General features: G+C 37.6%; 1 protein-coding gene across 1 annotated transcript in view; it reads left to right on the top strand.

The window, feature by feature from the left end:
* The first annotated feature begins 772 nt into the window (after positions 1 to 772).
* Positions 773 to 20,794, top strand: part of PM20D1 (peptidase M20 domain containing 1) — a 56,666-nt gene continuing 36,644 nt past the window's right edge. The window contains exons 1-3 of the mRNA XM_072411050.1: positions 773 to 1,139; positions 11,540 to 11,626; positions 12,371 to 12,619. Of these exons, the coding sequence (XP_072267151.1) occupies positions 926 to 1,139; positions 11,540 to 11,626; positions 12,371 to 12,619 (550 nt within the window). The 5' untranslated portion in view covers positions 773 to 925. The remainder of the gene's footprint in view (positions 1,140 to 11,539; positions 11,627 to 12,370; positions 12,620 to 20,794) is intronic.

Raw genomic sequence — 20,794 nt, 5'->3', positions numbered from 1 at the left:
GTATCAGACAGAGTTGCTTTTGGTAATGACAACAGGTTAATAAGAATCAACACAGAGAACGCACCCAAGCACACTGTACACATAGAGGCTTATAGCGGGCAATGGTGTTCAGGAGAGGTTCTCCTTAAATGACCAGAGTGCCCAATGACCTTGCGCCACCTGGCGCCATTTGATTGGAGCATACCTGAATCCCTTACGGCCGATTGGCCGCAGGGAACTCAAACTAACTATGTCCTACCCCACGGCAAGGCAGCCGAGTGCCTCACCCCCGAGGGGTACAAGAGTCATGCGTGGTAGCGTGCGCACCTCTTCCCACAGCACCCCTGGGACGTGCCATGCTTTGCACATCCACAGGAGTGCTGAGAACAACGCTTTCTCTGTTCACGTCCATAGGGATGCTGGGGATGCCGCCAGGGCGAACAGATCCTTCCACCTGCAAGGAGAGACACCCTGCGAGCAGGGCAGCAGCGGCCTCTCCCTCTGCGGCTGTGATCTCCAGGGATGCCGTGGGCTGGCTGGAAAGTTAAGTTCCTTACACCTATTCCAATAAAAGGTTAGAACAGCCCTTACCTTTTTTAAAATCCAGCAATGTGTATATTTGCCCACCATAGATGATATGGAACAAAAATGGGACAGTTTGAAGCTATGCAGTACCTTGATGGCATGTTGTCAAGAATTACCTGGTAATAATGCAGTCATCAAATCTAGGGGCTGGTAAACTACAACTAATAATTACTTTTTGTTTTTGGGTTTAGATGTTATTTATGATTTCTGCATAAGCATGTCAAAATCTGTTAAACTGTGGAAGGATTGCACATCCAAAGTGATGCTAGGGATGCATTTTTTATGGTATACCAGAATGCTTTGCGTAATATGGGCAGAGTCTGATGTAGATTGTTGTTACAGCTAAAAGAGGCATTGTATTATGATCATCCAACAGCTAAGGATGTCTAGACATTTCTGGAGAGGAACTCTTGTCATATTGGGCCTATTTCTGTGTGGAGTTGGTTTATTAGTAGCTGCACTGCTTATCAGAACGTATTTCATAACTAAGCAGCAAGTTATTTGGCAAGAACAAGGGGCTCAGGCTGTCAAGCTTGATGACAGAGAGATAAAACAACTAAGACAGGCTCTAATTGGTAAGTAACAAATAGTGTAGGACGAGGAACAAAACTTTTTACAAAATAGTACAAAAAGTACTTTTACAAACAATTCCTTTGCACTGTACTGGAATTATTTTTTTAAGAAATGTTAATGCCTTTTTCTGATTTATTTGAAAATTAGAATACTTTAGGAGGATAAATTTAAAATCCCAGCTGCAGTTTATGTTGTCTGAGTAAACTAAGGTTCAAACTAGCAATAAGCCATTAAAAAAATCTTTAATATGAATAGAATTTGCTGAAAAAAAGAACTTAAAAAAATGTATTACTTATTACTTAATAATTATATAAAAATTATCAAACATATTACTAACATTTTTTTTGTGTATTGTATTGTAAACTTTGTCTAAAAAGGGTGGTATGATCTGTCACTTTAGTGATCGAAAGCTAATTCAAATTATTGTATTTCTTGTTGTTTTTGTGACAGTTTTTTTTTTCTCGTTTTTTTTATTTGATGAATTTGCAATTCTTGTGGCATTATTTTTTTAAAGAGTTCTCAAAATATCCATATGCCAAAAGGGTACCTGGTCGTTTTTCTTTAGGACTGCTCCACAGAGGATGTCTGTATATATAATGTGGTGCCTATAACCACAATAACTGTAATGAATTGGGTTGAGGCATGACCTCGCTGTCAAATTAGAACTATACTTTAAAACATAGATAGATTGGGACAATCGGATCTGGAGGGCAAAGAAAACCAAATTGCCCATGTGGGAAATGAGGAGGAAAAGGGTAAAGTCGGTGTGGGCAACAGTGAGCAGGACTACATGCAACAAATATGGTGTGCAAAAGTTTTCCCAGAAGTGTCAAGGCTTTTCTGTGGCCTCCTTACTATGCCAGAACATTCTAGTACCCTTACTGTGTGTCCCAGTTTTCCAGGAGCATAAAGGGTTTTCAAGCTTCACAGTTTACAGAACTTTACAGTTCCCTCCACAGTGTGTCACAAATTTTGTAGGGCCCACCTGTACTGAGTGGTCACTGTTTCACTACTAATGGAGTCTGGTACCACACTTCTAAGAGGGATTGAGGGACTAACTGTATATCATTGACAGCAAAAGATAAATTCTAATCACATGCAGATATTTACAACAGCGATTTCAAAAGCCCTTTAGATATACCTAACAGGAATAAGTAAATGACTTGCACATTTTACTAGTGCCAGGCAGATGTTATTAACAAGAAGCTATTGATGACATACAGATAATATGACAGGCAGATATCAACAAAAGGACAAATTCCACTAACAAGCACATACTGATGTGATCCCCCAGTGACATTTAGCTTAGTGACAGTCAAGTACCCCAGTTACAGGCAAACTCAATGACAGACAAATTCCAGTTCTTATCTAGGTCAGGAAGATTCTATGTCAGGAAGATTATAGAGAAAGGCAAATAGTGGATAGTAAGAGGCAAGTAGATTAATGATGGGTAAAAAATGGTTAGACAAATTGGTGACAAGTGGGTAAACAATAGGCGTGCGAGTGATTGGCAAATATATGAGAGACCCTTAGTGGCTTTAAGATAAGTGACAGGCATGTAAGTGTGGGGCTGGTAGAGGTAATGGGTTAATAAGTAAGGATAACAAAGTGACCGGGATGTTGTGAGTTATTAGCAAGGATAGAGCCACAAAGGGTTAATAGTCAATAGAAGGTTATAGAATGGAGAGTGGTAATCATTAACTCCTGATTCCTAGAAGTATCTGGCATCTATACATATCTGCACACTGACCTTTCATCTGACACTGCATGCAAAGAAGTACTAAAAGGAGCAGCAAGATGAAAGGTTGAACAGAACACACTCGCTGCCTTCTTTATCTGGCCACTTACTCCTCTTGGACATAAGCAAATTTTCAGTTGGTGTTGGAAGGAAAAGCAGCCCAACTTGCTGCATGAGATTTCCCATGATGCATTTACCTACCTGCCCCTATCCAGTCCATCCCTGCTGCATACCAATAATGTGTTATAATGAGTAAAACCTGGACATATTGACAAAGATATAAAAGTATATACAGTACACCCAAATAAATGTTCTACAAATACCATAAGTTATATATCTGCATTAGAAGGAATGGCTAATTCTTTATAATTATTAGGCATCAGAAGGTCTCACAACCCACTAAGCAGTGTATATGTTTCTCTTTAAATTTTAGTTACATTAAAGATTGCTTTTTATTTTATTTTTTATTTTTTTAGGGATGCTGAGGTCTCTTTTCTCACTGCAAATAATAAAAACAATAATAATAATTATAATTTGCTTCTTTAGGATATAGAGAGGCAGCTATGTCTATAGGGTTTTATCTGGAATATATTTATTTCCCGAGTGCTTTATTTAATATAACTGTAACAAATTATTAGAGATCAATTTGTCAGTAGCATTAGGCATACACTGTAAGTAAACACAGACACTGTACCTGAAGTGAGATAATAATTACCTATTTACACCTAAAATTGTTTATTGATCTATAATGCAGAGTGCTTTGCCATCTTTAAAAATGGCTGCCCTGCCCCTACCATTCAGTGGTGAGGTCATTTAGAGGTGTGACCTGGCTGGGGCAAGGATTTCTGGACAGCCCTGGATGAGGATAGAGGACATATACATGGATGCATGAGTACTATGTGGAGGAAATAAAACTAAGACTGTAAGTTAACCCCCCCCCCCTAGCTTTCTAATTCCATCCAAATTTCCATGCAAAAAGTGTAATATTTTTTATGCATAGAATTATAGAAATTTGTGTTTATAGTGTGGGCCTGTAATTCTTAGGATTAACTCCCGGGTATGATAATTATATTTATTTAATATATTATAATCATAAATTATAATATAATACATGATTATAAATAATATATATTAATAATTAAAATAAAATATAAAATTAAAATGTACTTTTATTTTTATTTCATGTTGTGTGGTGTTTTTGTACTGTAAAAACCATTTAAAAGCAGATTACATTGTAAGGTAAGGGGGGCTCCTAATGTTACCCCAAATGTGACTCAGGATTACCGGTTTTTGCAAGTAAAAGCCTTCACGAGTCACACTCGGGATTACCGCTAGGGGGGGTTAAATTAAAAAACACAAAAATCTGTTAAAAAAAAATAACATGTAATGTAAGTGTACAGTAGCATATATAATATATATAATCTAATTATATATATATTATATGAAAATTTCCTTGTATTGGACTCAATACAGCTATTTTGTATTGAATCCAATACCAAATTATTTGATCCGCCCGCACCAACATCATTGGGAAATCCTGGAGAACGTCTCTGCATTCTCCGACTAGAGATCGAAGAAGCTACCTCGAGTGTGATTTTTTACCGCTATTTGCAGGTAAAATCCATCCACTCAGGAATATCGCTAGGGGGGGTTATTACAGCATCCCCTCACTAAGGCTGGGTCTACACGGACGTTTTTAAAAATACATGTAAACGTTCCTATTGCGTTGATATGAGTTTTTATGCACTTTTATTAGCGTTTAAAAGCTTGCCTTTAAAACACTTGAAAACATCTATTCCACATTTACCTGCGGTTTTAACGGGTTTTACATTTCAAGTGCCTACATTGAAAAATACCACGTGTTTTTAGGCGTTTTCGAGCGTTAACCCTGCGTTTTTAGTTTTTAAACGTTGCAAGCAACATTATAGATAACGCTCGTAAACATGCCTCAAGGAAATGTCCTGGTGTAGATTAGCCCGTTGGAATGCATTGGAATTTCAAACAAGGGCTTTTAAAGCCTCAGGTTAAATGCTGGGGAAATGTCCGTGTACACTAAGCCTAAAACATGATCCAAGGACTATACAATGTGTTTATTCTCCTGTTGAAACAATTTGTTATCTTTGATGACTGGAATGGGATGTTGGAAGGTAGAGGGTAACAATTTTTGATTGCATTACAAATAAGGTCCCTGTTATCAACGTAAGATTGCAGCGTATGGTCTCTTTTCGATTAAGAATATTCCTTCACCGGCGGGTGAGGTGGGCAGGCAGATAAACCCCTTCTTAAGATTTTCTTCAACTTACTTCTTTAGTGTTGAGCTTTGGCTCACACAAAGAGTAGATGCACCCAAAATGAATTCTGACCCCTGGTAAAAGCTCTATGAAGCAATCGTAAATATGATGGGGGGAAGGTAATCCACTACCTTTTTGTCAAATACATCCAGGTGGTGTATATGAATGGAAAATATATTCTGTCAACATCCACACACAACAGACAAGCTGCATTGGACAGACAAAACTGGTGACAGTAGTATGAAGTAAAGGTAACTTGACCCATGGACCAATTCACATTTGGAGTGGGAGCTTGCAATCTTTAAGCCCTGGATAATTAGGAATTTTATAGAAAGAATTTTCTTGAAGCTCAAAATTTCTTCATGGTCTGGAAAATTGATTGTCTGGATTGGATATGATTCCTGGGTTACTTGTCCAGCCTCATAGAATCATCATCCAGAAGGAAAGGTAGTAATCAGGGCAGTTGCATTGAACGTGTTCAGAGCTACTACAGTACAGGCTTGTAAGCATAAGTTTGGTTTGTAAGCATCTTTGGTAGATGGTAAATAACCTGAGTGCTACCCAAAAACTAGTTCAAGATAGATGGCTCAGAGAAATTTTTTTTCAGCTGTTCTAAAAGGAAAGAAATGCAAACATTAAGAAAAAAAACAGCCAGGAGAAAAAAACAAAGACTGATTTCTAAATACTTTTAATAGAAGACTCTGATTTGGAGCAATCTATGTATGGCAAACTACTGCATTCATAAGATTGTTGTATAAAGAAAACATTAAAACTTGTAAGTTTTAAGAAGGAACAAAAATGAATATTCCTAAAAATACTAATTATAGAAAAGAAAATTCAAGGGGAAACATGTTTTCTGACAAAAGATGAACATTAGCCTAATGGCAAAATAGTAGTTCTAAATTGTGCTAAATGGCTAGTAAAGTGTAATTATATCATGATTATCGGATACAAATGGGGTTAAAAACAAATCAACTCTTCCAACATTTACACACTTCCAAATGTTTAAGATTACCAATAGGGAGAACTGAACATATGGTGATACAAGTGGGCAGGATGCATGTCCAACAATGCGGCAATGTTGGAAGAGTGCTTTGCGTTGAATTTCTCAATCATTTCAATGATGAAAATCAAAGGTACTTGGTAAACCCTGTTGGTATCCTATGTGATCCATTTCAAATACTTCTATATTAGAACAAATTGATAAATAATGTTGTGATTGATGTATTTAACATATGGCATTCATCAATTCTTTGGATGTTAGTCCTGGGATTCCCGAGGAAGCAGAATTTGCAAAACAGATATTGGGACTGAAATTTTCATTATCTCTAACTTTGAGAAAAAAAATCACTGATGAAGGAGGTCAAGGAAATAACTGAGGATGTGGGGTGGAAGCCTGACAGAAAACCTGGCCTTCAGAATAGATTTTCAAAATTGTATCCCTTGAGACAGGCAGATTTGAGTTTGTGGGATTCTCCTCCTTTAGTGGACCCTGTTGGTCAAGGGGTTGGATTGTGATTAGTTTGGATACCAACCATACAGGTTGTGGGCCCATTGTTTGGGTTATCAAGCCCAGAGCTGATGGCATCTTCCTGGAAGCCTTGAAGTTTTTTTGCCCCAATTTCATGCAAAGAAAAGGTGAAAATCACAATGGACGAAAAGACAGCTGTCGCTTACATCAACAAGCAGGACGGAATAAGATTGTTTTTTTTTCAAGCACGTGCTGGACTTGTATCTTCTAGGTTCAGAGAACATCCAGTGGGATCAGTTGAGTAAAAATTTTCCATTTGGTCATTTAACAGTCAGTATGGTCATTTAACCATTTGGTCATTTAACAGTCCAAATGGTCATTTAACAGTCAGTATTTTCTCCCAAATATCCACAATTAGGGTTTCCTAAAAATAACATATCCCAATTCCCATATGTGCAGCAACTCAGTGTGAGTTTTGCATAGTTACTGGCAGTTCAACTCCTGCTATATAGACTAGTGGACACCTGCTTTTAATAGCGAGGGTACCGATCTAAAATAGTTCTAGTTTACACATGATTCATGGTCACCAGGTACCTCCTCCTACTCAACCTGCTCCTACAGTTTTTGAGTTACATTGTACATGATCAAATAAAACATAGACAGAAACAGAATGATTTTATGATTAAAGAACAATTTTAAATTGCATTTCTCACAAATTCCTACTAATAATAATCATTAACACTTTGGCCTAGCTCTGTTTAAAACATGTAATGCTTGTAGTGGAGAAAATGTTAAATTGATTACCATTTGGCTCAAGCCGGTTAGTCAACAACTGCTTTGGTGTGGAGACATTAAAAATGTAGCGTAGAAATAGAAGGACAAGAAGATGATGTTCCCAAAATCCTCCCACTGCAGGGGGAAGCTCTGCTCACAAACTTCACCCAAAACAGATCACCAGAACCACATCAGTGAAAAGAGATGTACCATGCCACTATTCTCTGATAATGTATAGGCAAGCTAAAAAACTTTATCAGAGGTTGGGCAAATTACCACAGGGACTGTTTTGAATTTAGTTTGGCTTTAGCTATTTTTTTCTCTCCAGATAAAATGAAAAAAGTCTGTTTGTAGGTTTATTACGTTAAAGTAAAAACAGGAAGGTCTCCAACAGCTATAGCAGACATGCACACCAGGTGACATCAATCCATAAGGTACAGGAGAAGATCCTGCCACTCCAATTGTTTATTATATTTTTAGGGAATAAAGGGTTTATAGTTAAGAGAGAGAGTTTGGGCCCATCTTGCAACCTGTATACCCAGGTAAGTTATGTAATAGGGTGCAACTTTAAGATTATAGGGTTTCACCAAGGTCCATACAGCCATTGAGTTATTGGCATTAAGAAAAAGCAGTTTAGATTTGGAATAGTTCATGCAAAAACTAGGGATACTGCCAAAGACGGAAATGTGAGAGATCAATTTAGTAATGTTTTGTTGTGTTTTGCCAAGAAAAGTCATATGTTGTCAGCAAATAATGTTGATTTGACCTGAGTGTTGTGATACCTGTGAAAAGATTATGGAATATGAAGGACTTGGGTAGTGGTTCAGTGGCTTAAATAGCTACAACTAGGGCAGGTCTATCAGGCATTAGAAAATTATTTGCCAAAATCTTAGATAGTTAACATCCTGTTAATAAAAGGTAAGGCGGAAAGAGCCAGGATCCAAAATATCTTTGCCTCTTTTTGTTAACACTTTCAAATAAGCTACCAAACCAGATTTCAGTTTAGCATGATATGTAAATGAAGAATAATGTAAAGTTGTGATGGATATAGCACCCCCTTAACTAATATTTTGTAAAATTTATTTCACTTCAAAATTCAACACTTGGAAAACAATTTAATCACAGAAATGACTTCTCCAGTGTTTGGGTTAAGAAATTGAAGATTATCCAGTTTTAGCTAAATTGGCTGAGCAGAATTCAAGAAAGCATGTCCCAGGAAAAGGTCACATATATGAGAGGTATACAGTGATTGATGAAGTTAGTTGAATATTTATTAAAAGTATCCACAATAGACTTTGGAGTGTGGTGGTGATGAGGTCTTTATGAATTCCTGATGGAGAGAAGGGCAAAAATCTACCTGCATTGTTGCCAAACTGAGAGTGTTCTACTACCCTATAGGAGCAAAAGGCTTTGTCATATTTTGCCATCCAGCAGTAGTAGCAGGTATGTTTTGCTTTCACACAGCAGTTCCTGTTTATCAGGAATAGAGTGGCTTTGAATCGCATGTAATCGGCCTGGGCAGTCTGGCAGGTGTTGGTGTATTTGGTAAAAATTCTACTTTTCAATGCAGAGCAATATTCTATGATTTTGCCATGAAGGACAGCCTTGTCAGTGTCCCAATAAAGTAAAGGGTCTCAGAGATGTGCCACATTGTGGTTATCAAATTCTATTCACTAATACTTGAGGTAGTCCCAAAAATTATTAAATTAACTCAGAAATTGCCAAACAAAATTCAAAGGGAGTAGGAGATAGGAGAGGTGGGTTCTGAACAGAGATGGACACTGGTGCATAATTTGCTATTTTGAGTGGATGATAAGTAGATTAAGTGTTTCTTGTAATGAGATCTTCACTTATAAAGATAGCGTCTAACATGGATAAGGTGTAACATGATGTACAAATGGGAAATGGGTGGGGACACATTCCAAGGGGTGTGGATGCCTCCAAGAATCTATCAGGTACACTGTACGGAAGAAGTAAGTAACAAAGGGGGGTTTGAGTGGTACACACTGACACAGGACTCTGTGCACTGGAAATCCCTCAGGTTACCCTGGTGGGCGTGTGCTTAATGTACCCCCCACACATTTTCACCTCACCAAATCTGGCCCCTTTTGCAAAAAGTGTGGACACTCCTGATATACAGCATTGAAATTGCCTGCCACAACTATAGATACTGTCTACATCTGGGCATTTAGGATGCAAGTCTCATGCCAACGCCTACAACAATAATGATCATTGACCTACACTAAGTGAATAAAGCCTGGACAATTTGTCTAGCTAAGGTACAGAAATACAGTATGTGCGTCTGTTTGCACATACTGTAGTACCCCAGTTATCTGAAGAGTTATCTGAAGGTAGCAACACTACAGAGGTCTACTATATTAGCCCACACTGCAGAGATATTTGGAACAATCTTGGGCCTGTGGGGCAGTCCCACCATATTGGTATGAACAGTTGCTCCCTGTGTTCTCTGAAAAGTGCCCTTATCCATGCTTCTTAACAACATGGGCCTGATTTGTTAAAGCACCCCAAGACTGGAGAAGATTCAATTTCATCAGGTGAAGCTGGGTAATCCAGCAAACCTGGAATGGATCTGATCTAACAAATGGCAATTTACTATTAAGAGATCGATTACACGTTTGCCGGATCTACCAGCTTAACTGGTGAAAGTGTATCTTCTCCAGTTTTGGAGGGGTTTAATAAATCAGGCCGTATGCATTAGTTTTTCACTTTGAACTCTAGCTTTCTAATCTTTAATGATAGTCAAAAGTACATCAGATAACACATTCCTGCACCATAAGGTTCAATAAACTTTTCGGAACATATCCCAAATAAACTAAATAATATCCCAAATAAACAATAAACCAAATAAAATAAGGAAGAGGAATGCCTATGAGAGCAGTTTTTTGTGTCTTATCAAAGAGTTATGAGAGAAGAAGCCATATTAAACAAAAGTATACAAATGAATGTTTTATTAATCCCTCTACCAGTATTCCCAAGTATGACTCGGGGTGGATTTAACATACAAAAAGCGGTAATCCCGAGTCAGACTTGGGGTGGCTTGGCGTTGGCGTCCCTCGTCGTCCTGCTGGTCCCTGCAGGTCCTGGGGACATGTCCTTCCTCTTCGATCCTCAGCCAGCGAATGCAGAGATGATCTCCGGGGTTTCCCGTTGACGTGGGTGTGTGCGGCGGTGCGGGCGGGAGGAGCGGCGGGAAATTCAAATAATTTTGAATAATTAAATTCAATACAAAATAGCTGTATTGAGTCCAATACACAGAAATCTTTATATAACTTTTTGTGTTTTTTTATTTAAAGTTTAATATTAAATTTATTAAATATTGGACATATTTTGGTGAATTATAGCCTACAATGTAAAATAAATTTCAATGCAAAAAAACGTAACGCTTTTGGAAATACGGAGAGAATTAGAATGCTAGAAGGGTTAAACCCCCACCTTAGGGTTACATTTTTGGTTGGAGTAGATTAGAGAAGACCTAACATTTATGTCAGGTTTAAACTTCTATTGATGATCACCCTCTTCTCACTTTTTCAAAAGTTATAATTTGTCTTAAGTTTACTATGTATACATAGTATGTATGTATTATTTACTAGATGTTTAAATTTGTCTGTCTCTGTCAGAAAGATTTCTCATCACTTTTTGCCCAAAAATCTAACCTAAATTGCTTTCCCTAAATCAATGTTTTGCAATGGAACTTTCCTCTTGAGTTTCCATTTATCTTAATATCTTGAAGCTTCCTGCCAAGAATAGCATCACTAGAGAGTAACACCATAAACCAGTGTTTCTAGACATTTTTTAAATTCTGGAACCCCTTGAAATAACATTCAGGTCTTCAGGGAACCCCTGCTATAAATACTATATCCACAACTTACAGTAGAGCGTGGTGGTCAGGTGGAAGAATTCTTTCTACATTGATGCCGTGGAAAAATGCCACACTTACAGGTTATTTACCTTATACCAATGATCTTTTTGGCTAAGAGGTCCAAATTGCTTATTGATCAAGGAACCCCTAGCAATTTCTAAAAACACCCACTCTGCCCTTAACATTTTTCTTCAAAAATGTGTTTTCCCTGTATTTGGTGCTAAGTTTTTGTTCTTTTCATGTGTTAGGAGCAGTTCGCATTCCTACAGTTTCCTTCTCTGAAGAGGAGCAAAATTTCACAGCTCTTGCTGAATTTGAAGATTATATAAGAAAAGGTATGCATATATTCATTAAGGTAGAAAACAGACATGTTTTTCAATTTAGGAGGAAGTCCATAACTTTATTATTATTATTAAACAGGATTTATATAGCACCAACATATTACGCAGCGCTGTACATTAAATAGGGATTGCAAATGAGAGACTAATACAGACAGTGATACAGGAGGAGAGGACCCTGCCCCGAAGAGCTTACAATCTAGTAGCTTAAAATAAAATATCTGTTTGTCTGAGTCACAAGCTAAACTCAGGTCAGCTGTTAACTAACAGGGTATCCCTTTATATTTGACCTTGTGCATGCACAGTATTTTAACAGTATTTTAGCTGGGTTTGCATTTTGCTTGCATTATTGCACAGTATTGCCAACTCTAACACACAAAGGCAGCACATCTGCTCTGCATCGTGATGCCATAATGCATTACCATTTGTAGCTGAGCCTTGCATTCACAAAGGGTAAAGAGCAGATTTTGGTGTGCATGGCTGTGTTACATAAGTTACATTTCTCTTTTGATGGAATAAGTTCTGGCCTGATCACATACATTATAGAAAAATACATAGTGTATATCATGCAATGGTTTATAGATTGAATAAAACATTGATTAACAGGCAAGGAAACTTTTTTTTAATGAAAAAGACTAATCATATCTGGTAGGGAGTGTGGGGACAGCATTAGTCCATTGAATGCTAATTTTGGTTCTTGATTTTGGTCCAATTTGATGTTAACTTTTCTTTCTTGTTTAGTTTTTCCTCTGGTGTTTTCTTCAAATTTTATTCAACATGAGATTGTGACACAATACAGTCACCTTTTCACAGTCCGAGGCTTAGATCAAAGTTTGATGCCATACATGATACTTGCCCACTTGGATGTTGTTCCAGCCCAAGATGAGGGCTGGAAGTTTCCACCATTCTCTGGAGAGGAGCACGCTGGATACATTTATGGAAGAGGAACATTAGATGACAAATGCTGTGTGATTGTGAGTCTGAAAAATTGCTAGCTTCTTATAATGCTCCTACAGTATTCAAACAGTAATTTACCTATAAGATAATTTTATATTTTCGCTGTTATGTTTTTCATAGGTCTATTAAAAAAACATAAGAGCTAACTCATAATATCATAATTCTGACGTAAAGAACTGAAAAATGCAGAATTCTGAGTTGATATTTCGTGGTTCAAAAATATCTCAGAAATTTTGATAATATGTCTTATTGTCATAAATATTACCTCAGCAGTCTGTATTGTTTACATTGATCTTTAGCACAATATTTTTATTATTATTATTATTATTATTATTAAACAGGATTTATATAGCGCCAACATATTACGCAGCGCTGTACAATAAATAGGGATTGCAAATGACAGACTAATACAGACAGTGATACAGGAGGAGAGGACCCTGCCCCGAAGAGCTTACAATCTAGTAAGCTCTAGTATAATATTAGTATAATATTTCTATACATTATGCCTCCATGGGCATCACAATAAAAGTATGGTATAATTCCAATTTAAAGTATTGGTTAGGATTGCTAGTCCATTTCTATTTTTTATTTTGCTAATGAATACCACAGAGCACATCAGAGGTTTTCTAATTCTTTGCAAATGAGTTCCAATCCTTCATCTTTAAATGGTAAAAAATATCTGCATCATTCAAGTGTTGCAACAGGTCCAAATGTTCAGTGAAGGCATGTTAATAAAGGCAGATATCTTTTCATTTGTAAAGTTAAGGAAATATCTGAACATCTATGACCAGCCAAAAGCAGAACATTTTGGTTCTGTGACCTATTTTTTTTTTTAGAAATCTAAGAGGTAGACATGATTAATTCACAGTGAAAATAAAAATAGATAAATATACTGTAGTAACATAACATAGGATTTACCCAGCTTTTTCTTCCATGATTGAATCTATGTATTATCTAACGTTCACTGGATAAATCTTGATAAATCTTGAAAAATACGATTTTGGTGCCAATATCTGGTGAATCTTAAAAGTGTGGTAATTTCACACAATTCACATAATAAAAATTTACAAGAGCGTGCAGAAGAGCTCAGTCCTTAAGATCACCCACTACCTCCGCTGTGTTTAGCAAAAGATTTCTTCTGCAAGTCATGCAAACCACCCCTCCCCCCATCAAGCCTCTGTCCTGCACACAAGCGAGCAGGGAAGCCCCATTCGTATCTCGGATGTCCTCAACTCAGGGACTACCTGTATGGGGTGATTGTTCTGTCATAAACTGTAAATGGGACTCACTAGGTCCATATTTAAGTCCAAATCCAGTTAAGGCTGGTTTTGAGTTCTGACATTCCTGTCTACAACAGAGGCCTGCGTGGAATTTTGTACACATGCAACAAATTAATAGGCTAACTGTCCGAAACAATCAAGTCTTGTTATATACTTCCAGATCTCCTTACAAGACAGCCATTCTGACAAGTAGTGAGGATATACAGTCACAATTGAGCCAAATCAGAGGAGTGATGACTACTTCATGAATCTATCAATACACAATACCAATCTTATTGATGACAGTATAATGTGAATACAAACACTCTACAAATATCTACATTACCGTTCATGGATTTATGGGAACAACTACCAATAAATTGTTTGCTGTTTATACTCCTATATTTACAATCATAAGGGTTACTTTGTCTACTGATATTTGGTCTTGCATGTGTGGGCATATACACATGGCCATATGCCATATGCATAGTTGCATACATGCACACACATGCCATACAACAGAAATATCCTAATATAATAAGCAAAGCAATGATCCTTTAATTCCATTGACAGGAGTCAGATTCTGTGTTTATCAAGAGAAGGTGAGCCCTGTATCTTGTGCCTAGACCCCTAAAGAAATGTATTTAAACCAGGAAAGACTCATCTTTTAACAAAGGATGGAAGGAACATTATTTATTGTACACAAAATAACACTGTGGCTAAAATATATAAAAAATTACCTCAAAGCTGATTTCAGTAGCCATAAAAGTCTGCTTATAATTGTAATAACCCAGTGATTAGCTTGCTTGAGGCAAGGTAATATTATGGTGGGAGACTTGGTAGTGGACTGTTTGCGTAGGATGAGATGGTATAGGCAGAGTAGTCTCTGCTTGAATCACCATTATTTCAACAAATGATGTTAATGCAGAGCTTAAGTACAGAGTACAGAGCCCCAGGGTATGCGAGGCTCTAAAATAAAGGAAGTTTGAGTGAGCCTTTCCATTCAATCCAAGCCTGGACCTGGTGGTTTGGGGTTAACTGTGTCAGCTAGCAAGGCTTTATATTCCAAGGAGCTTTGGGAGAAGAGTGTGGGTAACTTGAGGGAATATGAGTGCTCAGGTGAGGTAACCAGCTATTAGAGTTGGCTCTGGGACTACAGCAAATAGCCTTTCTCTAGCAGAAGCAACAAACCTTGAGCTTTGGGACTATATTGGAAGTGTCTTTTTGTCAGCTTTGCTGCCTGAAACTTGTATTTCTGTTGCAATATCTGCTGAAGAGAAGCAAAGTTTTATTTCTTGCATGCTAAAAGAAGTTTATTTTGAATTTAATAAAATGTATTGCTTTGGACAGTACAGCTGCACTGATTCCAGTACCCCCAAATCTATACATACACACACACCACAGGGTTTCTTAGCACACTTAAGAGCTGTCTGCAAAAGAAGACAACATTTCAACTTTTACGTCTTCGTTGCAAGCAGTAGGAACTCTGATAGTTTAAAGTTAGTGAGCAAAACTTACACAGAGGCCATTGACGAGGCTGTGTGGCTTTCATATGTATTTGCAAATGTATGCAGCTAAAGCATGGGAAATGGCTAAAATTCATCTACTAACATTTTTAAAAATACACATTCCACACACAAAACCAGTAAATAGTTGGGATATTACACAAGAAAAGAAATGTTAAATGTAGGCAAGTTTCTTGTTAAATTCTTGATAAAAACAACCCTTATAGATAGATTCAGGTACACACTACTTTTGCAGCAAAATGCACTAAAATATACAGATAGAACATTGGCATTTAGCACATATTACATGAAAAATTGCATTTTGTGTGTATAACATATATAATAATTTTTATCTAACCTGTGGCCTTTCATCTGTTTTAGAACAATACATCTATGGCTACTGGATCATGTATTTACAGCAAAAAGTTGCTGTGCTAGCCAGAAGGTCACATAATGCTGGGTCAAAGCATTGTCACATAATAGATAATGCTGTTGTAGTCAATCTAAAAAACAAAACAAAACAATGACACTACAAACCAGATGGCACGTGTAAAAGTGTTGCCCAACTATTAACTGTTTATAATTAAATCAGTCAAAAATAATGCACTATTTCTAAATATTAGTTTTGAGTTCTGGAATATATATAGTCTGAAATGTAATCTTAAATCTCTAAAAGTTAGTAATTTTTATTTCTCCCCAGGACTTAATACTGAACCACAAATATACAAAGAGTTAACAAGGAAACAAACTCCTTACATCCATCTTTATCTCAGATGTTAAATATTAACCTGACCAGTATGTCTGGAAACATTAAGATATGTTAAGGCATCAACTTGTAATCCATGAGATGTAAAAAAGTCAGCAAAATAATTTGTAACACTTTGACAGAAGCCTTTTATCATCATGGGTTTGGCCTTCTTATCTTGATCACTTTACATTACCCTTTTGGCACCTTACATTATCACTTTACTCATTTACCAGGATAAGGGGCAAATATTTGGAACAGGGACTTCCAAATTCTTGTCTGTAGATAGGATTTGCTGTCTGTAGACCCTTTAACAACCTAGTTTTCAAAGGTAACATGCTTGCTGCCTCTGACTTCCTACAAAGCCAGATACCAGATTATTATTTTTCATTTAAAACAAACAAATAAATATTCACATATCCATGTCTACTTTTGTTTTGTTTTTTATCTGTGGAAAAGAAATTGATTTAATTGCAGGTAAACAACAAAAAATTAACCTTGATTTACTGAATAAACAAAAGATAAACAAAAATGTGTATTCTAGGGTCCTAGACACCCTACCCCCTAATAGCTAGTGTTACTCCTTTTGGCTGAAATAAGTGCAATGAGTGGCTTCTTATAGTTAATTACTAGTTTCTGACATTGGTCTGAGGAAAGTTTGCCCCACTCTTCAATGCAGAATTCTTTCAGCTGTGAGATGTTTGATGGGTTTCTTGCATGTACAGCCCGTTTCAAGTCACCCCACAGCATCTCAATGGGATTAAGATCTGGGCTTTGACTTGGCCACTCCAGGACTCTCCTTTTCTTAGTTTTCAGCCAGTCCCCGATAGATTTACTGGTATGTCTTGGGGCATTGTCATGTCTTACATGATCTCACATGTTCCTCAATCACCCTCTGATACACGGTAGAAATCATGGTGGATTCTATGATGGTGAGCCTCTGCTGCAGCAAAGCATTCCCCAACCTTGACACATTCACCTCCATGATTCACAGTCGGTATGGGGTTATTTTCCTCAAATGCTTTATTTGGATTATGCTAAATATGTCCTCTGTTCAATTTTAGACTTATTTGTCCTAAGAACATTTTTCCATTTGTCCTGGTCTTTGTCTACATTCTCTCCGGCAAACTTCAGTCTGGCCTTAATTTTTCTCTTAGAGAACAAATATTTCCTCCTTGCACACCTCCCATGCAAGGTAAAGTTGTGCAGTCTCTTTCTGATTGTACAGCCATGCACTTTCATATCAACAGTAGCAAGAACCTGCTGTAGCTTCTGTAGGGTTTTTGAAGACTTCTTTTAGCATCTTGCAGTCTGCTCTTGGTGTGAACAGACCTGAGAATATTGGCATCAGTTTTGAAAGTCCTCCACCTATAGACTATTTTCTGGACAGTGGAATTAATAATTTCAAATTTGAGATCTTTTTGAATCCCTTTCCAGACTTATAAGCTGCTACAATCTTCTTTCTGAAGGCCTCAGGCAGCTCTTTCGATCCCACCGTGGTATTCACTCTCACCTCAACAGTCAGGAGCACACTAAACTAAATATCTGAGGTTTTACTGGGGCAAACCTCCTTTAAAATGCTGAGTAACAATGTTCTAATCATGTGCGCCAGTGTATGATTTGAGCCATTTTAAGTGGGAATAAATGTGGCGGTATTGTTTATTATTCCTCACCAGAAATTGCATTTTTGTAGAATGACATTTTACAGAAAATGTTGAAAAGTCTTTTCTTCAGCTTTAATTGTTTAGTTATATTGCTCGAATCTCCCAGTATTGTTAATATTGAGATAAAATGTCCATATGTCCAAGAATGTTACAAAAACACACAGGCTTTAATCATGTTTCCTAATTTCTTCACATGACTGTGTGTGTGATATTATATATATACAGAGAGATTGTGATATACCTCCTTGTGGGATCACCTTTTCTGGGGTAAAAGGTACTCTGGAGACAGTAGTTAAGGTTGAAACTTAACCCGCAGTTTTATTGAAAAGTTGCATAAGATAAAACAGCATAAATAAATCCTGGCCAGTCAGGCACGAACTAAATAGCAGGCAGATTCCTGTCTATCAGTTGGTGGCTAACCCAGCCAACTCAACACAAACGTTCCAGCAACCTTTACTCACATGTAGTACAACAATGGCTCTCACAGGCAGCTTCCACGTGCCCCAGGTCATAGAGAGCTTCTTTCCTCTCCTTCCCTTTTTACCTGCTGCTCACAGCTGTGCAGTACCTTCCTTACATGCTAGCCAGGCTGTGTGCATTCAAGTTAGTTGCCAGAATACCCTGCTTCTCCTTCAGCCACTCACTAATGGTTTGAAATTGCTTTGAAGCACAGGAGCAGACCCACACTGAATATGTAATATTCAGGTTGATTTTAGAGTTTGTCCAAACTTTTACAGCAACACTACTCAAACAAACCCTGATTGGATGTTCTGGATACTTAGACTACATTGAGAAAGGACTAATGTAGTGTGCCCTTCATAAGGAAACATTTTTCTTTGATTTCCCCTCTTTGATTTTTCCCCTCTGTTCCTCGGTGTAAATTTGAAATCAAACAATTTAGACATGATTAAAGTGCATGTTACAGACTTTATTTAAAGATATTTACATACATTTCAGTTTTAACATGTGGAATTTACAACACTTTTTATGTATAAAAAGTGTAAATTCAAGTTTATTGCCCTACCTTACTTCAGGGCTTTAAAATGTTTGGGGCAAAGAAATGGTAGGTATAATAAAGCAGTCATGTTTAGTACTTTGTTGCATATCCCTTGCATGCAATGTTTGTTTGGATTCAGCAATTTTAGACATCTCCAAGTGCTGGGGGCATTACAGATAAAGCACACCAAATCAGTTTGGAGGTATTTACTGGCTGACTGACTTGAGGAGTTGAGATGTTTCTATATCCATCTTACAGATACCAAGGGTTAAATCAAAGAAAAATTGTGTCTTTGTTTCTAATATTATGAAAGCACTGTACATGGATGGAGACAGCACTTGATATGACTGCATTGTTTGCTGAATTATAAGAAAATCATGAAGCTTATATTGTGTGTAGGCTTTTCTAGTGCCAGCCTTTTCTGGAACAATATATTATGGAACAATACTGTTGGGATATGCCCTACTAGGCAATATGTTGTCCTCTTAAAAATGCATTCATTTGTCGCATCTTGCATGTCACAATTTTCTGACTACTGTTTTAATGCTACGATACAATGGACAAAAAGACATCACAGACGATTTTTCAGGTTTGATGGGTTAGGCTAATTCACTACTGGCAACTTCACGTATCCCTATCTTCAGTATACAGGAAACAATGTAATAGATAGAAGTATATGGATATCAGAAAAAAGCACTCCAAAGACCACCTTATATATATTGCTTGAATAAACATTAGGCCTCTCGACCATGCAGAGTAACAATATTTCTGCATAGGCTGCCCTCCAAACCCTTTGCTTGCAATCTCTTGTTGCCCTTTTATAAATAGGTGACAATCGCTGACAGTGATTAGGCCTAGCAAAACCTTCTAAGACTGAATGTTGTCAAAGGTGCCATGCTCCTCTAGGTCACATGCCCTGAAGTGCCAGGTGCCGTCATTGGCTACAACCAAGGAAGAATTAGAAAGAGCGCAGGTAGATTAAGTCTGGGGTTCTTTTTGTCACACACTGTCACTGTCACTGATATTACCATGGCACCATAATAATGGGTTAATCACCTCCGCCTACACTGTCATAGCATAGTTTGTGTGTGTGGCATCTTCTTTGGCTCCCATTTCAACCAGATTGACTTCTTCAAGGCCTGTTGTCACACCTAGATTTAGAGAGGTTACTGTATGTCTGATGGCCTGGATATTTCCTGTAGGTTTTCATATGAATCAAAGTTAAAAAGGAATGACACCAGAAACTTGATCCAGGGAAAATTTGATTTCCACACTGGAATTTTTTTTGCCTTCCTCTGGATCAACCATGAATATATGGTTTTATCTAGAATGTGCTAGTTTCTAGTATGTCTATTTCCCCAATAGTTTAAATTGATGAATTTTGCCGAAAGCATCAAGCACAGTGATCCCTTAAACCATTTGTACTACCATGATTTACAGTGCTAAGGACATAGAGATGCAGATAGGGTTAATGGCATATTCTACAAAGTAGTGTAGGCAGTAGCCAGTTGCATTGCATGAGAAAATTTGCAATGCAGACACTTAGTCTTCTTAGTACACCTTTTATGTGACACTGATGCGCCAATGACTGATCACTGTTGATTTTGGGTGTAGAGGTTTGCCTGTAGCCTCCTTCCTGGTCTCACATGTCTTTGGGGGCAGTCAGGCAATTAAAGAGACAAAGGCAATTTTAGCCTCAGCAGTAATGCTGGTACTAACACCAAGTGCTACTCTTCGTTGTGCTCTTTTGTTATATTTTATCGTTATTATTATTGGTATATTTTATCTAGCCTGTGCTCGGGCTCTGACTATGTTTATCCTTCGCCGGCCTTGACTCCTGCTTGGACCTGTTGCCTGATATGTACCAACACCCAACTACCCCTGCCTGCTCTGATCTGTGCCTGGACTATTTTTGCTGCTGCCTGGCGCCTGCCCCGCCCCTTTGTCTACGCAGAGTCTGTTTTATCTTTCCTTCCCTAGTAGGTTGGCCTCAACACCCAGCAGCAAAGAACCGAGAGGGTCTAGGCTACCAGCCCAT

This window comes from Pyxicephalus adspersus, chromosome 1 (genome assembly GCF_032062135.1).
Source record: "Pyxicephalus adspersus chromosome 1, UCB_Pads_2.0, whole genome shotgun sequence".
Taxonomy (NCBI): Eukaryota; Metazoa; Chordata; class Amphibia; order Anura; family Pyxicephalidae; genus Pyxicephalus; species Pyxicephalus adspersus.
This window is presented reverse-complemented; position numbering and strand designations above follow the sequence as displayed.